This window comes from Felis catus, chromosome B1 (assembly GCF_018350175.1).
Source record: "Felis catus isolate Fca126 chromosome B1, F.catus_Fca126_mat1.0, whole genome shotgun sequence".
NCBI classification, from domain to species: domain Eukaryota; kingdom Metazoa; phylum Chordata; class Mammalia; order Carnivora; family Felidae; genus Felis; species Felis catus.
The window spans coordinates 59,151,508-59,178,675 of record NC_058371.1 but is presented as its reverse complement, the minus strand read 5'-3'; the positions used below and the strand labels follow the sequence as shown (position 1 = coordinate 59,178,675).

Sequence of the window (27,168 nt, the reverse complement as noted above, 5' to 3'; positions counted from 1 at the left end):
TATACAGGGGTTGTCTGCTCATTATGTTAAGATCCACAAATTACAACCTTAAATGCTACTCACCCCAGCCTCTTGAACTTCCATTTTAGACTGGCTTTCAGGCTCTTCTCACATTCTCTCTGATAATACACCAAATACCCACCTTTAAATGCATATCCTACTGCTTTTCTTTATAAAAAACACTACTGTGTTTATCTACTTAAAATTTTAAAGGATTTTATCAATTCAGTAGATATACTCCTGTGTGCTTTCAGCAAAGAAATTTATGTATAAAATAAGGAAGTAATGATGTTTCATTTTGTTATTCATAATTCAGTAAGCTAAAATCCCTGAGTGGCACACATACCGTATAAAGTGGCTTAGAATTAAATTTAGGCTATAAATATGAAAATGATACCACACAGACTATCAAACAAAATTATCTTTCATATAAGAATGGTTTAGTTTTAGGGGCGCCTGGGTGGCTCAGCCGGTTGAGCATCCTACTTCAGCTCAGGTCATCATCTCACAGTGTGTGAGTTCGAGCCCCGTGTCCAGCCCTGTGCCGACAGCTCGGAGCCTGGAGCCTGGAGCCTGGAGCTGGCTTGGCATTCTGTGTCTCCCTCTCTCTCTGCCCCTCCCCCACTCATGCTTCCTCTGTCTCTCTCTTTCTCTCTCTCTCTCTCTCTCTGTCAGAAATAAATAAACATTAAAAAAAAATTTTAAAAAAAAGAATGGTCTAGTTTTTCGTGACTTTAAGAAAACTGCTTCCAGGTATTTTTAAAAGCACAGGTATTTTTAAAAACTATTTTATCTTTTTGTGAAAGGAAATATAAGCCATATTCCTGTGTATCTGGGTCCACAGAAAGAGTTGGCAAACATTCTAAATTTACCTTTGCAAACGGGAGGCAATCTTTGTCTGCTTCCTTGTCTTTCACTTCAAAGTCATAAAGTGCTTTGCACTGAGGTGGGGGCTGAGGTAACGGCTTGATGATCTGCACAAAATTGGTGGGAAAAAAGCCATGGATCCCGTTGACTTCCCCATGGTACCAATTTTCATCCACTTGTCGCCGCAAAATGATGATGTCACCTTTGCTGAATTTAAGGTCTCCAGGCTCTTTCCCTTCGTAGTTGTATAACGCTTTGGCACAAGGTAACTGAGGTATACCCTTAGGGAAAGAGATGAGTTTTAATTAAAGAATGATCCAAAAGCGTCTAAAAATTTAACTGTATTATTATTTTTAGTTAAGGTCAACTCAACACAGAGTGCAGGTCTCTGGAGTTTAGCAGATGGGAAAATGAAACACTTCCTGGAGGAAGTGACACATAAGCCAAGTCTTCAAGGATACATAGGAATTAGCCAGGCAAAGCTGGAGTAAAAGATCAAAGTAAGGCATTCTCACCAGAGGGCACAGCACCAGCAAAGACATGGAGCACACTGTGCAGAGGGACTGAGTTTTATAAAGAATGCAGGAATTATGGAATATAAAGTGTAGGAGAAGTAGACAGAAGCTAACTCATGGAAGATCTTGAATGACATGTTAAAGAGGTTCAATTGCTGTGTCCTTCAGGCAAAGACAAGCCCTCACAGGTTTGAAATACAGATGGCCATGGTAAGAAGCATGTGTCAGTCAGGCAGATGAGGCTGGCATGAGAGTGGAAAATGGACAGGAAGTGGGCAGGCGGACAGATAGCTATGTGTTAAGCACAAGCTTTAACTAGTTGAATTTTTTCTTTTTTTACAGCTTCATCTTTGTAATGAATAGGAAGAAGCATTACTCACAGTACTGCCCTCTCCCTGTGCTCCTCCATCTCCCCGCTCCCCAAAAAAGTGGATCACAGTTTAATACTCTTGAGGCAACAGAACTTCGTAATACACTTTTTAAAAATTACTTTGGTTTCTGGTCAGAGAGTTAGAGTCTGGCTTGCTCCTAAGCCAAATTTCTTTTGTTAAATATTTTTGTTTGGCTTAAGAGGAATAGCCAATTCTTGGCTCTCAAAATGCTATTGGCAGTCATCTTGTGTTGGCTTGATCCATGTGATGTGTTTGGTTAATGAGAGCTGCTCTAGAGGCCAATATCCTGAGAAGACAGGAGCTGAGCCTTCCAGAAGTTCTGAAACCCTCATGTGCCCTCTGACTTTTGGACCCTGACCTAAGATCCTGCCTATGAAGGCATGACTTCTGTTATCTGACCGTGACCTAATCTCATAAACAATTCTGCTGTGCCCCTTGGTTTCTGCAGAAGGAAAATGCCCATCAGGAACTCTGGAGCCTCACAATCCTGTGAACTTTAGTCATATTCCCCTTCAGTGTCGAATGCTAAGGAAGGACTCTAATTTTTGTCTACTCTCACAGAGATGCCTCACTGCATTCTCTACTTTATTGTATATTTATTGAAGTCTGGTTATGAAAATATAACAATATTTCCCAAGGCAGGCTTGAGGAAATAATAGTAAATAAACATAGAAATGAATATTATTATGAAACAGTGCAAGAGTGATGGAGTCAAAGACAGAGAACTGACATGTCCTGTAATAAACCAACTCTTGGAACACAGCTGTATGGGACCACGATAAGGCAGTTTTACGTAAGGGTTGGAAACATAAACTCCAGAGCCAAATGTCTACGTTTGAATCCCAGCTCAGCCACTTACTAGCTGTGTGCCTCAATTTCTTCATTTGGGTTGCTGCGAGGATTTGGTGAGTTAATGTATGTAAACCGCTACAAAAGACCCAGCAGTTAGTAACTGCTGTCGCACCCATGAACTATTATCATCATTGTCACTGCCCAGTATGAAAAGCCTTGTTCACCAGTGAAACACAGCACCTGAAAATGTATTTGTCTCTATGCAGCTGGATGCTATTCCTTTTTGGACGAATTCACATAGCAATTACATTTTTAATACATATTCACTGTATAGCAATGCAAAGAATGTTCCTCCAAGGAAGTGCTGGAATCTTGAAATGTGCGTTTCTGAAGCACACATTTGTTTTCTAAGTGGAATCCATTCATCTTCTGGTTGAACAGAAGAAATTACAAATTCACTGACATGCACGGTTTAATAGGGGATGGCATTTTAGATGTGGCTGTAGTTCATCTTGACAGGGCTAATGTAAGGCATTGGAAGCCTGCATGAATTAATTGAAAATCCTATTACAAACTCGGTGACAAATAACTCTATTCACCATTATGGCCTGTTCTCTCGATTTTTTCCCCACCTCAATTAGCTCTGTTTGGCCTACTCTGTCCAAATCCATGCCAGCCAAATCCATGCACCAAGATACAGATTTAGCACTCTTAGAAACCATTCTGAATTGCTTCTTGAAGAGATCTGTAAAATTCCCAAAAAAAACCACAGTATGGTTCTTTTGTGATATGCTCACGTGGAAACTGAAGGAATTGATTTCTTCACAGATCACTTCCACACACCAGTGGCCCAATGGACTTATTAACTTTTCCACCAAAGCAAATCTATTAAGTACCCCTAAAATCATCACACATACTTAATACAATGAATGGTAAGGATAAAACTCATGATAACAGTGATATCCATTATGGTTAGCCTAGTTACATCCCTGTGACTGCAACCTAAAATTCATTAATTCACACTGTTTTGCTAAATCTTGACTGCTAAGGCTATTTCAGTGATCAATAACCACAGAAAAAAGAATCATAAAGCTTACGGCAATCTAATCCACCAGCAGATATTTGCGCATCTGGCTGTGTTTTTCTATGGTGTTCTTTTTCAATTAAATTCTAAGAGGCTAAAAAGCCAGTTTGTGTCAAGTTTCTCAAAAGAAGGTTTCCCACATTAAATAAAATGAATTCTACTCTGATTTCAAATCAAGCAAAGTTCAGTGATCTTTAAAAGACTTATTCCCACACAGACTGCAGATGATTAAGGATAAATGGTTACACGACTTGGAAGGGCAATAAAAGAATGAATTTTCCTTTTGCAACATCTGAAGGATAAAGTCAAAACAATTGGTTTGATAGCCTCAGACTACTCTTGTGGGTAAAATACGTCCGGGGCCCACGGAGGCACTGCCTTCTCATTCATCTCCTTTGAAAGGTCTGGGAGTCATGTCATCACCCGGGCCCTTTGCCCCCCGTGCCTTCGGCAGGCTTTCCAAACTGCTGCCTTTCTTCTGTATCCTCTCATCAGGCCAAGGCCCCCGAGGATCTGTAGAGCTTACATTTCACTTGGCTACACATGAAAGGGAGGCTTAAAAGGAGAGAAAGCCAGAGAGAAACGGACTCTGCAGTCTAACCTTGAGTTTGCAGCTGTCATTCATGCTGCCAGCTTTATCAAAAACCTTGGCAATTTAGACAGGTGAGCTATTATAACTATTCTTAATCTGGAATACATTTCAATAAACAGTGACTATTTTGGTCATATAGAAAGGAATAAATACGACAGTGGGCTAGTTTTACTCTTAAAGTAATTTTTGCTTCTACATTATGTATACAGATATTTTACATGACATTAAAATCCTTATGAGACCCACACACAAATATTTTTGATGAAATACTCTACACTCCATTTTTGTATCATCAAGTGTATTCCAATATATCTAGCAAAGCAGTACTTGATGGTGTAGCTGAGATTCTGATGGGTAAATAAAACATTCACTGCCAATTTATTTTATAGACTCTAAATGCCAATGCCCAGATATACATGCAAGACAGCCTCTTTAAATTCAAATTCCTTCATGCATTTCTTACTGCTCCATAAAGTAAAAAAGATTCAATGACCTACTAAAAAGAATATCTGGAAGATACTCTTGCCATAGGAACAGCACCATGGTGTATATAATTTAAGAATTTAGTTAAATCTAAATGGGCATGAACTATGGCTGATTTCAACTTGACTTTCAAAAACTTTCCAGAAAGAACTGAAGCATAAAGAAATTACAGTAATAGAAAGTACTACATACAGAGTAAAAAGTAGCAAAATGGTTCAGGAAAGGTTTTTTTTAAATGTCCTTTGGAGGGACGCCTGGGTGGCGCAGTCGGTTAAGCGTCTGACTTCAGCCAGGTCACGATCTCGCGGTCCGTGAGTTCGAGCCCTGCGTCAGGCTCTGGGCTGATGGCTCGGAGCCTGGAGCCTGTTTCCGATTCTGTGTCTCCCTCTCTCTCTGCCCCTCCCCCGTTCATGCTCTGTCTCTCTCTGTCCCCCCCCCCAAAAAATAAATAAACGTTGAAAAAAAATTTAAAAAAAATAAATAAAAATAAATGTCCTTTGGACAACAAAATACATGTTGGCTTTTCCCTACAAAGTGAAAATCTATCGGAATATACCAATAGTATTTCGCAAAAATATTCTTCAATAGTTAAAAAAGTCTTACGTACTGATATCAAGATGTCCAGGTTGGATTATTATTCAAATATTATTTGACCATCCCTTGAAATGTTTCAACCTCAATATAACAAACATCCAAAATAAGTATTACAAGTTATTTTTCCAAAGCAGTATTAGAAAGGACTAAGAATCCCATAATTCCATAATAATCCATTTCTTTTTTTTTTAATTTTTTAAATGTTTATTTTTGAGAGAGAGACAAGGTGTGAGTGGGGGAAGGGCAGAGAGAGAGGGAGACACAGAATCTGAAGCAGGCTCCAGGCTCTGAGGTGTCAGCAGAGCGTGATGTGGGGCTCGAACCCATAGACCGCAAGATCATGACCTGAGCCGAAGTCGGACGCTCAACTGACTGAGCCACCAAGGCACCCTACGTTTCTTTTCTTTTTAATGTTTATTTGCTTTCTGGGAGGGAGGGAGGGAGGGAGGGAGAGAGAGAGAGAGAGAGAGAGAGAGAGAGAGAGAGAGAGAGAGATCCTAAGCAGGCTCCATGCTGACAGCAGAGAGCCCGATGTGGGGCTTGAACTCACAAACCACGAAATCATGACCTCAGCTGAAATCATACACTTAACTGACTGAGCCACCCAGGCACTCCCATAATAGTCCATTTCTTATTTGTGTTTTCCTTTAATATTTATTTCTGGACAGCACTGTGCTGAGACATTTTCTCTGATGATCACTCTTAAGCTACCATCTGCTATCCACCCCACGTTTGTCACATAAAATTTTCTCATCAGACTAATCATATCTACCAGCACTTTGAGGATGGCAGTTGTGAATAGACAGAAATGAAGAAAAACATGTTTTCTTCATTCACATTTATTCGTTTTTTGGTCCTTATTTTACTATTTCACTGCCATCTTTTCTTGCACGCTCATTTTCTTCAGCATTCTCCTTAAGCACACTCTTTCCAGGTTGCCTATCTTTCTCCTCCACTCCAGACATGGTGCCTCAAGAAAGTGGGCTGAAGCTGGCTTTGCACTGCTTTAGTGCCCTGTGCACTCAGCTCCTGCTCACACTGCACACACTCTATCCACTCCTCCTCACCCTCACCTTCTACAACCCAACCCATAAGCCCTTAGGGAGTTTCTATCCCAACCCATGACTAAATAGCAATCAGCCAGTTATTGCTTTCAACCTCGTTGTTTTAGTGATATTAACGGCTTAGGGAAAGGGTGGAGAGAGGGAAAAAAACAAAAAACAAAAAAAACCCAAGGTTAAAAGGACAGGAGACAAAGTAGCAGATTTCTCACCAATTTCCCTGGACAGTATTCTCACTGCTATTTAATCAAATGATAATACATAGTCATTTATTCGGTCAATACTTAATCAAATACTTAACCAAATGCAAATACAGAATGAAGTAAGTTGAGGTTATAAGATTATGTTCAGGGGCACCTGAGTGGCTCAGATCATGATCTCACAGTTGGTCAGTTTGAGCTCAGAGCCTGCTGGGAATTCTCTCCCTCTCTCTCTGCCCCTACCCCACTCGCTTGCACCCACACTCTCTCTCTCAAAATAAATACAGTTAAAAAAAAAAAAGATTATGTTCAATCATCCAGAAAGAGAACAAAGAGAATTTTCCAAACTTTAGAAAAAAATTATATGAGACTCTTACATCTTTTTCTAGGAACTGCAGTATAGAGAATAGATAAATACATCTGTGTAGGGTAGAATCGGAGCCTGATGTGGGCCTTGATCTCACAACCATGAATTTATGACCTGAACCAAAACCAAGAGTTGGAATGCTTAACTGACTGAGCAGGCACCAGACATGAATCAGAAAGGGCGCCTTCACCAGAATGAGGCCGTGCTGACACACTGTGAAAAATAATTTCTATTGTTTATAAGCTAACCAGTCTGTGGTATTAGAGCAGCCCAAATGGACTAAGATACTCCTTCACCAAAATTCAAGAGCAGCCCATCTCTCCATCTTCCTACATCGAGAGTCCCCAGCACATATCTTGATACAGCTGCAGTTGATAATTACATGCTTTTATTTCACTTCTATTTTTATTTTCTCTAGCATGACTACTTCTGTTGCTTGGAATCAGATGTAAATAAGGCTAAGATCAGAGACTGATTCCGGTGCAGGTCAGCAGGACAGACTCTGTTTTCCAGATGTAGTGGCCATTGCCTCCTTGGGGAAGATTCTCCCAAGCCTGCTTCACCCAAATCTGGAGAAAGTGCTTCTCTTATGCTCGCTCATCCAGCATGTCTTATGCATACTGTTACTATGGCTTCCATCTTACTCAGTTTACAGCCTGTTTCCCCTACCGGACTGTAACCTCCTGCAGATTGGGACTATGTGTTATCCATCTTTATATCATGAGCACTTACCTCAGTGTCTGTGAATAAATTCTTGCTGGAAAAATAAACAAAAAAAATGAATTTATCTAGGTGGCTGAGGTCTATGACGTGGATGACTAAGTGTAAAAATACCATATCCAAAGGAAAAACAAAAGACAATTCTGTGGACAGTCGGGCTCATTGGCTTTAAATGTATTGCACAGTATATGTACGCACATATTTCTGTGCCTCTGATACTCCTCATGAATGACAGATCGTGAACCCATCTTTTTGAAACTGTCTTCAGTGCCTTCTATGGAACACAGTATATGGTGGGCACTTGACACTGGGACACAGGAGGAGCAGGAATACGGAGGAAAGAATTTCATTCCTCATTCCAAACCTGTAGCACATGAAAGTGCCAGAGAAAAACAGGGTAATGTGAGCTAATCTGCTAACTGGTGTCTACTTCAATGTGCTCTGGAAACAAGACTAAAAACATGATCTGTTCTGGAAATGGGCAGTTCAGTTTGTACTAAGCAAACTGCTGGCATTTGAAAAATGTAAAGCAAATTACATAGCAAACCATACAAACAAATATTTTCCTTTTAAACTCCTCTGGTGGTTATGAGGAAATAGTCACGTAGATGATATATAGCTTTTTTTCTTGGCTGGCCTTAAAAAGGGAGTATCCATCTGACAGACAAATCATTAAAGAAAACAAATCTTATTGAATTTCTCTAAGGGAAGATAGCTATTGAGAATGCAGTCACGGAAATAAAATGCAGGAAATTTATGTCACTCATTGCCCTGAATATTAGTTTTCTGTTTCATCACATGTTTAATAATTACAACAGTATTTTGCAAAGGGGAGGAAAAGTTATTGGGAAAATTTTCTGCAGTAACTTGAGCTATGATCTTGGGGACTCATGGCAGGATGAGGGATGTTTCCTGGTAAAAGGTCAAGTTTCTGTCTATTTGAAAAACAGCTTGATTCCTGGCAAGGAATCTGCCCCTGCCCTTTCCTAAACCTCCCACCTGCCCATGGGGGCGTGGGACTAGATGGAAAAGAACGACTGTGTATGAGGAACTCTGCGTGGTCTTTGCCTAATCCTTACAGAAACCCAGAAGGGTAAGGAGAGTCAAAAATACAAAGGAAGAGGGGTGTGTGGGAGCAGGTTTTCATATTAAATAGAAAGGTCAAGTAAGGCCTCAATCTAATTCAACTGCCTCGTTTTAGACTTTTTTTGGTCCAGTGTTTTCATTAATATCCCAGAGAGATATGCTCGTGTAATTTAGACATGACATTGTATGTGAAAGAAAAGTTCAGAGTTTCAGACTTAAAACACCACTGGAATGAACCCACATGTATATGGGCAATTAGACAATAGTGCCAAGGCAATTCAATTTAGGAAAACAAAGTCTTTTCAACAGATGGTTCTGGGATAATTAGAAGCCCATATGGGGAAAAATGAGTCTTAACTCCTACCTCACATCATATACAAAAATTAATTTGAGATGAATCCCCAAAACAAACGTAAAAGTTAAAACTGTTTTTTAGAAGAACACAGGAGATTATCTTAGGGATTAGGTGGGTCAAAAACAAAAACAAAACCCAAAACCCTAACTAACCATAAAAATGTATAAACTGTAGTTCATCAAAATTGAAAAATTCTGTTCATCAAAATGCAATTAAGAAAATAAAAATGCAAGCCGCACAAAGAGGAAAATATTTGCAATACATATATCTGACAAAGGATTTGAATCCAGAAATACAAAGAACTTCTACAAATCAACAACAAACAGTGCAATTTAAAAACAGACAAGATTTCGGGCACCTGGGTGGCTTAGTTGGTTAAGTGTCTGACTCTTGGTTTTGGCTCAGGTCATGATCTCATAGTTTGTGGGGTTGAGTCCCACGTCAAGCTCTGTGAAGACAACATGGAGCCTACTTGGAATTCTCTCTCTCTCTCTCTCTCTCTCTCTCTCTCTCTCTCTCTCTCTGTCTCTGCCCCTTCCCCACTCTCTCAAAATAAATAAATACATTATAAAAAAAAACAGAAAGATTTGAAGATATAATTCAAGAAGGAAGTTATTATATAGCCATGCAAAGGTACTCAACATCATTAGTCACCAGGGAAATGCAAAATAAAACTACAATGAGATATGATTTCACAACCATTAAAATGATTAAAATTAAAAAGACTGACAACAGAAAATGTTGTGAAAGATACAAAGCAAACAGAACTCAGATATGTTGCTAGTGGGGGTCTAGAATGGTTCAACCGCTTTGGAAAAACGTTTGACAATTTCTTATAAAATTATTCATACACTTACTCCATGACCTAACATTCTAATCCCAGGTATTAACTGAGAAATGAAGACATATGATCATACAAAGACTTGTCACAGAAATGCTTACTGCAGCACTATTCATAACACAAAAGTCCATGAACAAGAGACTAGACGAAAAATGGAATCCTTAGTTATATATAAAAAAAGAATCACTAATACACGTGAGTGAAAAAAATCAAAGTTGATACTATACAATCACATTTCTTTGGCTTCAAGAATAGGCGAAAACAATCTACTGTAATAGAAATCAGAATAGTAGTTGTCTATCAGAGGTGCAGTTGTGGGCATGATGAAAATTTCTGAGATTAGAGACAGAGTCTATATTTTGAATAGGATGTTGATTATCCGGGTATACAAATGTGTTAAAATGTATTAGATCGTACCCTTTTTAAAAAAAGTTTTATTTACTTAAGTAATCTCTACACCTGATGTGGCTGAACTCACAATCCCAAGATTAAGAGTTGTGCACCCGTCTGACTGAGCCAGCCAGGCACACCTAGATTGTACACTTAAGAACTGTAATTCACATATGTAAATTTTATCTTAATATTAAAATATATAAAAAATAAACCAGTAGCAGCACTTAGAAAAAAAATGAGAAATAACCACATATGCCAAATATGTGACTCTATATGCACATGGAAGAAAAGATACAAAAGCATCACAATGAGTAACAACTTACGCTGGCAATCAAGAGAATGGCAAACTTGGCAAAACAAGAAATCTGAAGTCCAGAGGTATGGAGATTAGTGCCTAGAAAGACGGCTACTTTTTGAAAAGGAAATCCATCACCAATGTGCAGAGTATACATAGTATATAGGGTCTCTACTATAATCAGACCCTACACTTAGCACTAGTCAGCCTCTCACTAGATGTCCGGGTTACATTTTGAATTCCACAAGCAAAATGAACAGAGAACTGCAGTGTGTTCAGTAGGGAGAGGAACAGATGATAAAAGTGTTGGAAAGTATTATGATGGAGAAGCTGCAGAAACTTGAGATGAATCAGTGGGGCAGTATTAAAGTGAATATTCAAATATAGTGAAAAGGTCTTACACAGGGAAAGTTAAGTCGGCTTGATATTCACTGAAGAAAAAATAAAGGCTTAAACTGACACATGCATTATTTAAGTTGGATAAAAGAATCTCCTGACAGTGAGGGTTGTTAAATATTGCAACGGATTATGATATCTCTTTCACTGGAGACTTTTAAAAATAGGACAGCCTCACAAGTTTGGTTCTGCCCAAAGGCAAAGGAACAAAGATTATGACACGTGATCTCTAGCAATGCTGTGATTTCTTTGGCAATCAGACCATTTGAAAGAATAATTTTATTCTCGATGATTTTGTGATTTGTTTCTTCTTTAGGAGTAAAATCCCAAGAAGTGCTAAGGTATGGGAGAGTGAGCTGGGAGGGGACATTTAGAAAGAAAACAAAGTGACAGTATGAATTAGCTTGTAGAAATCAAATTATGCCAGCTTTACTACTCCAAAGTCTATCACAACCTGTTACAATATTATCAGCAAAAGTAGAGGCAAGCTGAGCTGTGGTCAGGCACACCAAGTTGTCTTTTATCTCATTTTTATTTATATCAAAAAGTAATATGTAATATGTGTGTATTTCTGTTACGATTCTCCAAAGGAGTGTTCTGTCAGTTAATTAATATGAAGTTTACATAGTGAGGATTGAGTAATTACTACAGGATAATATTCTCTTACTTTGAAACAAATCCATTACCAGGATATAAAACCAATCCTGTGAAACCCATAGGGTAGAATCAAGATCTTTAAAACATAATTAAGTCTTCATTGAAAAAAAAAATCTATCTATATGCATATGCTTTAGAAGTCTGGCTTTCAAAAAAATTCTAAAGTATGAATTGAATGTAGAGACACTCTTATAGTTCTTTCAACAAAGCTCTTTTACCTTTGATTAAGTCTGTTGTAAAATGATACTATAAAAATACCTGTAAATATTTTATGACACTTAAATGAGTGTTATTAGAATACACGAATTGCTTTTACTATCTACTTTCTTTATTATATGACTGCACAAGACATGCTACTATAAAGGAAAAAATTTTGCAATGAATAATTTTACCAATAGATAATTATTTTAAAATAAGTAGTTTATTGAAGTTCCCCTTAAAAAAAAAAAAGGTATTCCAATTGAAGTATATCGATCACTAAAAATATGAAATAAAGGAGAGAAACTTAAGGGGCAAATATTTAGTAATTAATCCAACAATGACTCTATTTTCCCATAAATAATTCAACATGCTACTATAAAGGAAAAAATTTTGCAATGAATAATTTTACCAATAGATAATTATTTTAAAATAAGTAGTTTATTGAAGTTCCCCTTAAAAAAAAAAAAGGTATTCCAATTGAAGTATATCGATCACTAAAAATATGAAATAAAGGAGAGAAACTTAAGGGGCAAATATTTAGTAATTAATCCAACAATGACTCTATTTTCCCATAAATAATTCAACAGTAAGATATTAATTACAGGTATTTTCAACCAAAATGAACCATCATATAAAAATGATGTGTTGTGGGGCTCCTAGGTGGCTCAGTCGGTTAAGCATCCAACTTTGGCTCAGGTCATGATTTCATGGTTCGTGGGTTCGAGTCCCGCATCAGGCTCTGTGCTGACAGCTCAGAGCCTGGATCCTGCTTTGGATTCTGTGTCTCCCCCCTCTCTCCGCCCCCCGCCTCAAAAACAAATAAACATTAAAAAAAAATTTTTTTTAAATGATGTGTCGTTTTTTAGATTTCTAGGTGATTAATATAGCAAAGAATATAAAAATTAAGTGCAGAGTCCACATGTGTGCATCTGAGACTACTTTCATTAAGCATTTAATACATATTGCACAAAGAAGATAAAAGATCATTCTAGCTATATTTGTAGTAATAGAAAATTTGAGATAATTAGAAATTGATCATCTGAAATAGCCACTGGCAAATTAAGTTACAGTTTTAAAATATCTATTAATATAAAATACATTTGTCTGTTTTTAAAAATTGTTTAAATGTTTTTTTGGGTAAAGCAACTAGTTCTTCATGGGCACCAGGCTGTGACTGACTTGAGGGCAGGCTCTGGATCTCATTCATCTTTGTATCCTGACAGCACAATACAAGGCACAGAATCAATCTGTTAGAGGACTGCTTTCTGGCTGCCTCTTCATTTCACCCTAAAGAAACCTGCCAGATTCATCTTCTTAAAATACAGCTTTTACCAAATCATCTGTCTGATTGGGCTTTTTCTAGTTCCGTTTCTAGCAAATTTAGCTCAAATCTTTCTCTCTGGCACTTAAGATGCCCACAGTCTGACCCCGAACTGTTTTCTCAAATACTTCACACTCCTCTCCAACAAGTATCCAATATTCTAACCAAACTAGATTTCCTCTAGTTCTCCTAATATGGTCCTTTCGCCCCCCCACCCCCACCTCTGGGTCTTTTCTCTGTTATTTGTTCCACCCTAAGAGCCCTCTTCCCCAGACTACATGTCCACCTGTCAGAAGTCCATCCAGCCTTTAAGACACAATTTAAACATCATATTTTCTAAGACCCTTATTCTCCAACACAGATAGATATTCTCCTTTTGAACCTCAGAAGGTTTTGTTTGCAGTTCTCTGTTGGCTTTATTATACCTTTTATTATATATATTTGAGTACTTTAATAACGCTACCAGACTAAAAACACTTTGACGGCAGAGATGGTCTCTCATCCTTTCTTGAAATCACTTGCAGAGTCTAATAATATATCTTACATATAGTAAACATATTTTACTGAAATGAACTGGATCAGTGTCTCCCTCTAGGCAATTCTTCTTCCCACCAACTACACAATTCTAAGAAAGAGAAGGAAGCTTCTCAACTCCTATCTTGTACCTTCTATTCACTTCTCTAAGGAATTCTGCTTGGGAAATTAGTAGAGTGACCCACATGGAACTGCCTGTATGTACCAATCAAGCAGAAGGGCAGGGCACTGACATGGGTGTCTGCTTGTATTTTTGTTATTTTACCTGACCTAAGCAAGGAAATAAAAGAAAGAGACTTACATCAAGGTAGAATTTAGCAGTGGTGGGCTAAACACATGCATTTAATTGCTTGAGTGACCTCCTTTCCTAAGGTCATAGTGAAATAACAAAAAGTATTTAAAAAAAAAATAAAACCACAGCAGTTCTAGAAAATAGAGAAAACAGCCATTAGCATACCAGAAAATTCTAGGAATTTCTAGAATGAAAGGAGGTGGAATCAAAAAAATCTCAGTCAGTGGTGGGATTAAAAAATATAGGGCCAAAGACCAAGGTCATAACCATCATCATGAAGTCAAGTAATTATCCCAAAACACAGGGAAAAAAGATAAGAGATGAAAAAATAATAAAAAAAATTAAGATATACGAAAGATAGCTCTAAAAAAGTCTAATATCAATCTAAAGTGAGACTCATAAAGAAAAAAACACAATAAGGGGGAGGAGAATCATGAACGAAATTACAATAATGAAAGAAAAGTATCATGAACTAAAGACACCCAAGATCTGAGCTATAATAATCTCATTAAGAACCAAGCAGGGTTAATAAGGGAAAAAAATATATCCATATTCAGACATATTTCATTACACTGCAAAATTCCAAAGATAAGGAAAAAATTCTGAAAGATTTAGGGCAGAAGAGTTTTAGAATCTGACTTCCTGGCAGCAACAGTGGATTAAAAGAGAATGCCTTTGAATTTCTAAGGGAACATGATTTAGAAAAATATAGTCAACTAAATTGTTAAATATGTATGTGGACAAAATTAAGATATTAATGAATATATAAAATCTCAGAAAGTTTATTCCCCATGCATAAAATAAATAAAAAATAAGTCAAATCAAATTTTAAAAAAAGTTCCAGGAGGTATCTCCCATCCTACATCCCCCAAACCCATAGAAAACTCCTAGAGAGAGGATATGTGATACAAGAAACATGTATGACTAAATATGATCTAGAAGACATGAAGAAAATGGGAAAGAAATTTAAGGAGAATCCATTGGACTTAAAAGCTGGATTCATCCCACTTGCAGTGAGGCAGGATCTGGTGACACAGGTTATGTTTCCTTTTTAATCAACCCAACCACACTACAGTGAATGTTTATATAATCACAATACCACAAATGGTGTTTTTAAGGGGTCTTGATTTATAGAATCAATCTCCAGGGGCACCTGGGAGGCACAGTCGGTTGAGTATCCGACTCTTGACTTTAGCTCAGGTTATGATCCCAAAGTCATAGGATCGAGGCCTGCTTCAGGTTCTGCAGTGAGCAGGGAGCCTGCTTGAGATTCTCGCCTCTTTCTGTCTCCAAAATAAAAATTAAAAAAATTAAAAAAAAAAAAGACATAGATCGTGTTCACAATCATGCTCCCTACTTCTGTAAGACCTGGTGATTCAACTAATCAATGTGATTTCACCTTGAGAGTTTGTATCTAGGAGCTGGTGATCCTGACATGCCGTAGATCATGGGGCCTGGAGAGTTAAGCATGTTAGCTTTGGAGAAAATAAAAGCATAACACCTACTCTCAGTTCAAAAGGGGTTAGTTTACTTAACTTGTGAAATACACGAAAGTCACTTGACATGTCATCTTCAAAAATACCTATTTCTCATGCAAACTTAAGAGGTCAACGTATAATCCTAACTAACAGTTATCTCATCATTTACAAGCTGCTTTTAAAGGCAGAGGGGTAGCAAGTTGGTAGTATATGAATTCTTAGAACCATAGTTGAAAAACTTAATCACAGACAAGATTTTGAAATGTTTAAAATAAAGCCATTTCTCTCTTTGCAACAAAGTCTTTCAGAAATATATGGAGTGGCTGGGTGGCTCAGTTGGTTAAGTGTCCAACTTCGGCTCAGGTTCATGATTTCACAGTGAGTTTGAGCCCCGCGTTGGGCTCTGTGTTGACAGCTCAGAATCTAGAGCCTGCTTCAGATTCTGTGTCTCCCTCTTTCTCTGCCTCTCCCCTGTTCATGCTCCATCTCTCTCTCTCTCTCTCCCTCTCTCTCTCTCTCTCTCTCTCAAAATAAATAAATATTAAAAAAAAAAATTTTTAAAGATATAAAGGGCAGTTTCCACCACCAACACCTTTAAGGATACAGCATTATACTTCCATTTTAATTTTCCCTGAGGGAGGGAAGTGAACCGGTGACTGGATTCATACTTAGTGCAAGGCCTATCCTGGTTACACAATAAAAACAGGTGCTTTTCAAACTTTATTTATTTTCAAGCTTATGAGTCATTGGGTGTTCCCACTGCAAGCAATTCTGATTCAGTAGTTCTGGGTAGGGCTAGAGAGTCTGCATTTCTAACAGTTCCCAGGTGACAGCAATGGTGATGCTGCTGGTCCAGGAACCATACTTTGAGCAGCATGGGAATCAGGGATCAGTTACCTTCCGTATTTCTTTGCTCATTCTTCTTCCTCGGTTGCCCCAGGGTTCAATCTTCTGACAGTTTCTCTTTTCTAGGTTCACTCCAAGCTGATTTCATCTATTCCCTTCTTTTAAAGCCATTTATGCCAGCTATTACCAACCCTGGCTGCATATTAGGATCAACTCGGGAGTTTTTCTTCTTCTTTTAAAGTTATGTAAGGCCCCACCCCAAACCAATTAAATAAAAATTTCTAGGGTTGGGTCAAAAGTATAGGTTTTTAAAAAGCTCCTTAATGGTTCTATAAAAGGCTAAGACCTGTTCTCTACGCACTGATGTCTCCCAGACCTGATCTCAGCTACTACTTTTCCCCCGAACTCAAGTGTCTACTGCACATCTCCTGTTGAATGTATAATAGTTGACTTGTCTAAAATAGACCTCTTGGGGGCGCCTGGGTGGCACAGTCGGTTAAGCGTCCGACTTCAGCCAGGTCACGATCTCGCGGTCCGGGAGTTCGAGCCCCGCATCGGGCTCTGGGCTGATGGCTCAGAGCCTGGAGCCTGTTTCCGATTCTGTGTCTCCCTCTCTCTCTGCCCCTCCCCCGTTCGTGCTCTGTCTCTCTCTGTCCCAAAAATAAATAAACGTTGAAAAAAAAAATTAAAAAATATAAATAAATAAAATAGACCTCTTGACTTCCACCTGCCCTCACCAAAACCTGATCCTCTACCACCTTTTCCCATCTTGGTAAATGGCCCCATCATTCATGTAGCTGCTCTGGCCCAAAGACTGAGCTTCACCATGATGCCTCCGTTGCCATTCTTTCTAATCTTATATCCAATTCATCAGCAATCCTCCTGGATCTACCTTCAAAATACATCCTAAACCATTGCATTTCGTACAACTTCCACTACTACCAGCCTAAGCCAAGATGATACTACCTCCATATTGCTACTCCTGAACCCCTAGAGTTTGATGTCCACACTCTCTTGCCTATAAATTTCCCATTGGCTTTCTTATCCACTTACAATAAAATACAAACTCCTTCCCATGGCCCCAAGGCTTTGCATCATCTAGCCCCTACTTTAACCAACTTCTTTCACTCCTTTACCTCCAGCTCCTACTAACCTCCAACTCCTAACCTTGTTGCTGCTCATGACCACTATACCTCTTTTCTGCCTCAGGATCTTTCTCTTATTTTTTCTTATGCCTACAATAATCTTTACAGGCTTATGTCTGCACAGTGGTCAGGTCTCTATTCCAATGTCACCTCAGAAAAGCCTTCCCTGACCATCCCCAAATAGCCTCACACACAACCAGCACTTATCATAATGTGCTTACCCTAGTCTTTCTACCATGCTTATTTTCATGGCATTCATCACCACCTGAAGTTATATTAGTCATTCCTTTGTTGGTGTGTTTATTGTCTCCCCCTGACCCACCCTAAAACACTAGAACATAAGCTCTAAAACACACTTTGTCTTGTCAAGGTAGGATCATAGGCCTATGTCCATACCTAGCAAGCTGTAGGCACTCTAATGCATGTTGGTTGTTATGAACAGAAAGTTTATGTCCTCCCCAAAATTCATGTGTGAAAGCCCTAATATCCAACGTGATGGTATTTGGAGGAGGGGCCTTTGGGAGGTAATTAGGTTTAGATGAGGTCATGAGGATAGAGCTCTCCTTGTGGGATTAGTGCTCTTAAAAGAGGAGACACCAGGGTGCCTGGGAGGCTCAGTTGGCTGAGAGTCTGACTTTGGCTCAGGTCATGATCTCAAGATTCCTGAGTTCGAGCCCCACATCAGGCTCTGTGCTGACAGCTCAGAGCCTGAAGCCTGCTTTGAATTCTGTGTCTTCCTCTCTCTCTGCCCCTCCCCCACTCACACTCTGTCTCTCTCTCTCGAAAATAAATAAACATTAAGGAAGAAGAAGGAGAAGAAGAAGAAGGAGAAGGAGAAGGAGGAGGAGGAGGAGGAGGAGGAGGAGGAGGAGGAGGAGAAGGAGAAGGAGAAGGAGAAGAAGAAGAAGAAGAAGAAGAAGAAGAAGAAGAAGAAGAAGAAGAAGAAGAAGAAGAAGAAGAAGAAGAAAAGACACCAGGGGCACTTGGATGGTTCAGTCGGCTGAGCGTTCAACTTCAGCTCAGGTCATGATCTCACAGTTTGTGAGTTCAACATCGGGCTTGCTGCTGTGAGAGCAGAGCCAGCTTCAGATCTTCTGTCCCTTTCTCTCTGCCCCTCCCCCACTTGCACTCTCTCAAAAATAAAAATAAATAAACAAAAGAGGAGACATCAGAGTTTCCTTTCCCTTCCTCTCTCTGTGCACAAAGGAAAGGCCATGTGAACCCACAGCAAAAAAGTGGCCATTTACAACCGAGAAAGTCGGCCCTTACCAAGAAACAAATATGCCAGAACCTTGACCTTGGACTTCCCAGCCTCCAACATTATGGGAAATAAATGTCTGTTGTTTAAACCTCACAGTATTTTGTTAAAGTAACCTGACACCAGTAAAATGAATAAATGAGTCACAGAATTCTGTAAATGAGTTACAGAAAGTAACCTGGATATAGGGCTCTGTGATGTGCCCCAAAGGTTTGTAACTATCTATCCTTTGGGATGTCCAGACTTTTTAGCAAGAATTTGAATGAAAGTATTTAGGGCACAATTAATTTGCCAGGGACACAAACCTAGAAGGGACCTAGCTAGCTAATATGATGAATGACAGAAATGTGATTTTGAAAATTTTTCACCAATGATAAAATATGGACCAAACAACAAAGCAAGCATTGGGGGAATGAACATTCACTGTGTATCTCATTGCTTAAAACCACTTGCACAGATTTGGAAAATACAAAAGACCTGCTCCAATAAAAGACTGAATGAAAAAGACTCAAGGGCTTTTGCTATCTACAAGTTCAATATAAGCCACAAGTAACACAGCCACTGTCAAAATTTTAGGCACATTAGCCCGCATAAATGAGATATCTGTGGCAATCAGAAAAATGGACAGACCTTTCATGTACTGACTGATCAACAACGTCTACAGAATCTTGTTCATTTGTGTGTATCCCAATTTAAGAGGAATATTAGTAAAATGATCTTTAGAAAGATGAATGGTCTAGAAATCATGTTAGAGAACATTTGTCTGAAGGATTTAGAAGACTTGAAAAAAAAAATGAAGGTAGTAACAGTTGGTTTTTGCTGAGCATTCTCAATGTCCCATCATACATTCACACACATGATACATCTGTGGGGTAGGCTATCATTATATATGGGCTGCAGAAACCGAGGCCCAGCAAGGTTGTATAACCTACTCAATGTTACACATTGGGTAAGTGGTGGGGTTTGATTCCAGAGCACACACTTACCATCAGGAGGTATTCTTTAAACACTCAAAGGGTTGACATATGGAACGATATTATACTTATTCTCTATAGTTCTAGAGCGTTAAACTAGAACAACAGAGGAAAGTTACAATGGGCCAAGCACATTCTCAATGTAAAGAAGTGTTTTTTCTAATGATGAGCTCCTTCCTGGTCAACAGCAAGTATTCATATGGAGAAAGGCTAACACTGTCAGTATGCTGCCCAGAGGACAGCCAATTTGGGTGAGGGCTCAGAGGTTCCTTCTTCCACTCAGCACTATTCTTCAACAATACATGTTTCTTTTTCCATCTAAGTACAGCAACGAACACGGAATGGAAATGTTAACAACTCTTCAAAGCAGGGTTAGCTAGTTACATTTGAAGGAATGATAAGCCATCTTGTAAGTACAGCTGAACACAAAGTAGATGCAAGCATATTCACCATTAGGGTTTTGCTTACTCTTTGTCCTCCAATTTTAAATTCTTTCAGAAAACAGAGATCTTTTCCTAAAGATTTCCTCAGCTTGTACCCTAGAGATCTTTACTTTATAAATACCCACTTGTACCAAAGGAGACATTTTTCATCCTCTAATTAGTAAGACTTCAACTAAATAAAGGACAACACTTACAAGGTCAGAAACACAGAGAAGTTACAAAATTAAGCACTGAAAGATCCCCACACTGACTTTAATAAACATACTATCTGTATTTGCAATGAAAGTTTAATAAACAAGAAAGAACATTCATAATCCACTCTATATGTCCATATCACTAAAAGAATTAGTCTAGTAAAGCTATCTTCTATATCAATAATTTTACAATGAGCCACATTTTAACTATGTGTTAATCGTGTTATCTACCATTTTAAATTTTAAACTAAACACTGAAATGTTTTAAAAGATCTCCATATTATAAAGTTGCTTATATATATGTAAACCGGTTTCCATGGAGTTAAGGGGTTAAAAGAGAAAAGATCCAATATGTAGTTCATACACATAGTTTCCAGTATATCTGAATAGAAAACATCACATATGTGTATGTATAATGTGAACACACATACAGATAGATATTCACTTACAAAGCTGACAGATAAAGGTGCTAAGGCCTTGATTCTCACAGATGACATCTTAGAGACTTGGGAAAAAAAACAAAAAACTGGAAATTATGAACCTAACCCTATTTTGAAGGAAATAACCAAAGGATATTGGGGCTGAAAGGGGCCTGAAAGATTATTTAGCCCAGCCTCCACACATCAGGATAGGAAGGTGAACTGAATGACCAAAGTCACACGGCTAGTAAGTGGCAAAACCAAGACCCTAAAACTTGAGAAGATGTACTTTGAAGTCAAAAGGAACTTTGCAAATGTGATGAAGAACCTTGAGATGGGCACGTTATCCTTGATTATCTAGGTGGGCTGAAAGTAATCATCGGGTCCTTAAAATCAGAGAACACTCCCAGCTGAGTTCAGAGTCAGAGGCAGATGTGACTACGAAGAACAGTGCTGGCTATGAACGTTGATGCAGACAGATGCATCATTGCTGGCTATAAAGATGGAGGAAGCCCACAAGCCAAGGAGCGTGTGTAGCCTCTAGACAGTAAGAAGGCAAGGGAACAGATTCGCTCCTACAGCATCCAGAAAGCAAAACAGCCTTGACTGCACCTTGATTTCAGCCCAGTGAGACCTGTGTTAGACTTTTTTTTTTTAATTTTTTTTTTTAACATTTATTTATTTTTGAGACAGAGACAGAGCATGAATGGGGGAGGGGCAGAGAGAGAGGGAGACACAGAATCGGAAGCAGGCTCCAGGCTCTGAGCCATCAGCCCAGAGCCCGACGCGGGGCTCGAACTCACGGACTGCGAGATCATGACCTGAGCGGAAGTCGGACGCTTAACCGACTGAGCCACCCAGGCGCCCCTGTGTTAGACTTTTGACCTACAAAACTGTAAGATAATAAAGTCGTGTTGCTTTAAGTCACTAAATTTGTGGTAATTTGTTATAGCCAAAATAAACGAATTCACTATGTGAATCCATATCCAGCATTCTCATCCCTCGGCCAGCTGGATGTCCAAGACCACATGGGGCAGACCTCACGCCTCTCTTTGAGGAACTTCCCACACTCCTCAGGTTATACAAGGATAAGTTGAGTAGAATGGAGCACAGCTTGACAACAGAAGAGAAAGCTGCTGAAAGCCCTACACAAAGAAAACACCGCACGAACTTTGAGTAAGTTAAATTTCACTGTTTACTTTAGCCCATTCTTTGAACTACATTTGCTTCCAAGCGAAATAAAATTGACTTTGAATAAATTTTATAGTGTTCTGCTTGAAACAGCTGGTTGGGACTCTTCAAAAAGCATATTGTTATAATTACATATTTTTTTCCTAAGACATATTCCACCCACTAAGTCATAGCAGCAGCCTTGTTAATCACGGTAGATTACAGTGTGAATGCAAATCCCTTAGATTTCCATTCCGCAATAAGCTTCTTACAGGAAGGTGTGAATATATAAAATACCTTAAATTTAACGCAAAGGAAACCTGAATAAATCTTGGCCACATCCACTGCATGGAGGGAAAAGCAGAATGAAAAGGAAAACTTGTAGTTCTAGTGCTGAACAACCGATGCCAAGGCCATCTGCATAACAGCAAAGGCAAAAGAAGCAAATGCAGCAAAAGGAGGCCCAAGCCTTAACTGATTCTTTCCTTTCCAATTTCCAACTTAATGTGTCTTGATTTGGGAAGGGATTATCCATGAAGAATTAAGTAGTGTGGGAAAGAAAAAGAGGAGTTAAACTGAAAACCTGGAGATGAGAAAAATGAGCCCAAACCAGAGAGGCTAAAGGCTCGTGTTCCAAGTCCTGCTTGTATAAATACTGATCCTCCACCTCATTGAATTGTTGACATGACATAATTAGCCAGTTACAATAATAACACTACAGCTTAACACACTGCCACAACCAGAGGAATTTTAACTAGTTTAGTGAATTGCCCGTCACCAGCTACATTTGTGCTGAGCTTCAAAGCAAAAACGGAAAAAGAAAAGGGATGAACGTTTAGTATGCAGACTAACACAGAGTAATAAACAAGAGGAGTCTAGTTCATCCAGGATTTGGGTTCCTGGTCCCCTCCCCAGCCCCGTTTGTTTTTGGTTTCATTTAACTGGTTCAGCCTTTAGTTGTTGCCTAGTTAAGTAAGATTCAGTAAAAGCACCACATATACACTGTGATATAGTAAAAAATATATATATATTAATTTACATCACATTAGTGTATACATGAAACAAACTCAAGATACTTTTATTCTTCGACTTTATAAACTTTAACATAACTCCCCCCACAAAAAAACCCGTGGCTTAAACCCAATACTTTCAGTTTCATTCTTCAACTTTTTAAACTCTAACCTAAACAAATAAACAAAAATACTTTAAAAATATTCTCAGATGTCTTGGGCACCTATTAGCATTCCCCTCACTAGCCACAGAAAAAGTTTCACCCGCCAGTGACCCCTTCTTTTCTCTTTAATCACACGTTCACTCTAGGAAATGAAGGGTGCTGTATTCCTTCTTAGTAAAGTAAATCAAATATGAAATGCAGCCCAACTCAGGATGTACTCAGGAAATGCAGGTACTCAGGAAAATCACATATAGTATTCCAAATATTCTTAGATATACTGTACAGAAATGCTCAATCCTTCGAATTGAATGCCAAGTATTTTTCCTTAAAATTATTTAAGACCACAGGCCTAGGAACTATTAAATCTGGAAGGTTCAGTTTAGAAATCATCTATTCCACTTCTCTTGTTTTACAGAAGAAACAGAATTGCAGTATCTTTTCTCCCCTGTTGCAATGAAACCACAAAACCTTGCTAGCTAAGCATTCCACAGTGGGTCAGTTCCTCCTGCCACTGCTGGAGGGTAAGGCCAAAAGGAGAGGACTGAGGCTCATGTTTCATCCAGGGAGCCATACTGAAAATAATGACCCTTCCATGTAATTTGTCATGTTCTTTCCTCCCTTATTTGGTTGGTGCCTAATCTTCATGTCATCTCTCCCAACCTATGTCCCACATCCAAAATACTTCTAGGAAACACTTTGGGAAACCCTTGTAAAAGAAGTCTCCTAAAGATTAATAAGATCATTTAGATATCAAAGAAATGAAAGTAATGGTGAAATCCGAGGCATTCTGAGGATATTTGAGTGTGTAAAAGTCCCACCAGGACTCTTCTATCTATATTATGTGGGCAAACTATTACTACGTTCATATAAATTTAACTCCTTATCTTGTCCAATTTTTGTTTTATTTTTTGTTGTACTTATTGTGGTAGGAACTCTTAATAAGAAACCTTATATTTTATATATAAAATACCCTCTTATATTTTAAAGGGTACATTACAGTATTGCTATCAGTAGGCACAATCTTATGCAGCAGATCTCTTACTCATCTTGCATAATTGAAACTTTCTACACCCAAAATCCAGCATCTCATCCACTCTGTCCTTTTGAAACTGCTATTCTTGTCCTTTGCATTCTTCTAAGATCATGGTGACAAAGAGTGGAATGCAGACCAGCACGAGGCCATGACACTTGACGTTTCCAACCTCTTCAGCTCTTGGATTTGAAAATGAAGTTGTCTCCAAGCTGGTCATTCCTGCAGGTGGTCTCCGGCACTTGAATGAATTCTCCTCTCCCTTCAGGGTTTCACCAACCCTACTGCAAAAAGCCACTGCCTGACCATCATCTTCCTGACTAAATTTTCAAAGTAAAAATTAAGATGCATGGTCTGACAAAAATGGTCTGATATTTCTGTACCCACCACTCTCTAAATCCCCTTACTCAGCTTCATTTTTCTTTATGGTGTTTATAGTCCAATTCATATCTATCCATGCACATATATATGATGTTCTATTAGGTATCTATTTTTTTGCTGTATACTCTTCTATTAAGTGAAGAGAGGGACCATATTTGTTTTATTTATTGCTGTATCCTCAGGATCTAAGAATGGGCCTGGCATAATGTAAGTACTTATATAATTTTTGTTAAATGAATAAATAAGGCTTCTGTTGCTTATGTGGGAGAATGGAATAGAATATCTGAAATAGAGATTAATCTGGAAAACTCAAATATGCGTTTTCATACTTACACTCTACAACCTTGATTCAATATAGAGTCAACTTAATAATTATAAAGTTATTTGTATCTTACTCTAACTCAATAAATAAAAAAAAACATATTATAACTTACTTGTTAAAAATGTTGACTTTCATAACCAAATCATTAATGATTATATAAAACACAATCATTTCCAAAAGATGATGACCAAAAAAGATCATTTACTGAGCAACTGCTTGTACATGAGAACATAGTATAGAATGTATACATGTTTCAGCACATGTAGCATTAAGAATACCAAAATATTTTCTCTCTTCAAGGTATTCTTAATTTTCTAACATTATCTAGAAAATTCAAAACTCCTCAAAAATATTATATGAAGGCTTTGAGAGTATGGAAACTAATATAACATAAAAACTAATCTCTACAGTTTAAAATAAAAGAGACAATTTACTAACCTCTATCATAAAGTAATTTGGGGATTTTTAAATCCAATCTTGCTCTAATGTGACAAAGGGCTTATGGAAAATGTTTTTTTCTGAACATGAATGATCAGTTCAGCACCCTGTTAATGACCATCATTCCCTTCTCGTCTCTTTTCATAGTAGGTTCTACTGCAAAAGGACTGTTTAAAAAAAAAAAAAAAAAGACAATAGGCCCAAAATAGAGTCATTATGTCACTGAAACAAGACCTAACACCTAACCTAACTGCAGCTTCAACCTCTCCCAGGAATTTACCTTTTCACCAAGCAAACTGGAATTCCCTGATCAGCACCAGTGAGGTAATCCATCCAAGACTCCTCCTAGTCCCCACCTTAGGAGGGTGACTTTGCCTGAAACAATGCATTCTTGGCTAATAATTTCCTTTTCTGCCCCAATTTAAACTCAAAAATCTTTCCTTCTCCTTCTCCGTAGCTCAGCAGGGCTCCTTCCTATTTGCTAGGTGGGATGCTGCTTGATCCATGAATCACTGAATAAAACCAACTTGATCTTTAAATGTACTCATCTGTATTTTTGTTTTGTAACAGATTTGGTGGCAATGGTGAGATCTGAAGTGAACTTCTGACAGCATTCAGGGACAAGGAAAACATAGTCATGATACTCTGCAAACCCTTTTGGGTTCACAGTCTTTCCTCACCCCACTCTCTTTGCTTTGAGCTCCCAATCTAATTAGCTTCCCAAGTCAGGGCTTAGTCGGTCAGTCTGAGCTGGCAGACAGTTCCATCCAGAACCCCAGTCCTTGTCCTTGGTTCTGTTGGATAGAAGCTAGACCTGAGCAGTGGAAGGAACACACCCATGCAGAGTCTCAAGTCTTTGAAGGGGAACAATAGAGACATGAGCTGGAGGCAAGGACAGTGATAAATAAGCCACACATTAAAAACCCAGGAGCACAACATCCTGACCTTGTGGCTTCCAAGATTGTGGGCCTGACAGATCAAGAGCCACGGGTGCAGAGCATACACTCTCTTCTTCCCCTTCTGCCCCAGAGTAACTCCTAAACACATTATAATGCATTTGCATTGAAGTTATACACCCCCGGATGGAGAGAGGCTGCCATGATGGCTCCAGTACAAAACTCCCCCTCCCAATCCGTGGGAAGAGTCCCCCAAATGACTGGAAACACACCCCATTAAAGAGCACCCCACTGTAGGTCACAGCTCCTCTCAGCCCAGAGAGAAGGAACAAATATCCTATGCCTAAACAACCTAGGGACTGGTTTCACCTCCCAGAACCTGTCCACTCTCCCACCTGGAGAGTGTACTTTTGTTTTAATAAACTGCTTTGTGCTTGCTACTTTCCTTCTGGCTGTCTTTATTCTAGCACATATCTCCACATAAATCTTTTTTTTTAATGTTTATTTTTGAGAAACAGAGTGTGAGTGGGGGAGGGGCAGAGAGAGAGAGGTAGACACAGAATCTGAAGCAGGGTCAGGCTCTGAGCTGTCAGCACAGAGCCTGATGCAGGGCTGGAACCCACAAACTGTGAGAGAATGATCTGAGCCAAATTCAGATGCTTAACCAACTGAGCCACCTAGGCACCACCCGGCTCCCCCTCCCCATACATCTTCTTGTGGGGAATCCAAGGACCAAGACTTCATTCACACAATGCTTTACCACCTGTAATACTTCAGTCAGCAATTGTCCAGTTGTTTGGAATCACTTTGTCCAGTTCCACAGTCCCCACTTACTGGAGTTTGCCGATTTAATCCACCCTGGGAATTGCTAGTGGTGTGCACGGCCTTGTCTTGGCCAGTATGCAATAATATCTCTTGGTTATCGGTGGTGTGCTAAGATGTACATGTTTTGTGTAGACAAA

The 27,168-nt window shown here is 38.8% G+C and overlaps 1 protein-coding gene across 3 annotated transcripts in view; it reads right to left on the bottom strand.

The window, feature by feature from the left end:
- The window catches only part of SH3RF1 (SH3 domain containing ring finger 1), a 181,818-nt gene that overhangs the window by 65,756 nt on the left and 88,894 nt on the right, over positions 1-27,168 (bottom strand). For all 3 annotated transcript variants that reach the window (XM_023252683.2, XM_045055690.1, XM_045055691.1), the window contains exon 3: positions 873-1,148. In XM_023252683.2, coding sequence (XP_023108451.2) covers positions 873-1,148 — 276 coding nt within the window. The remainder of the gene's footprint in view (positions 1-872; positions 1,149-27,168) is intronic.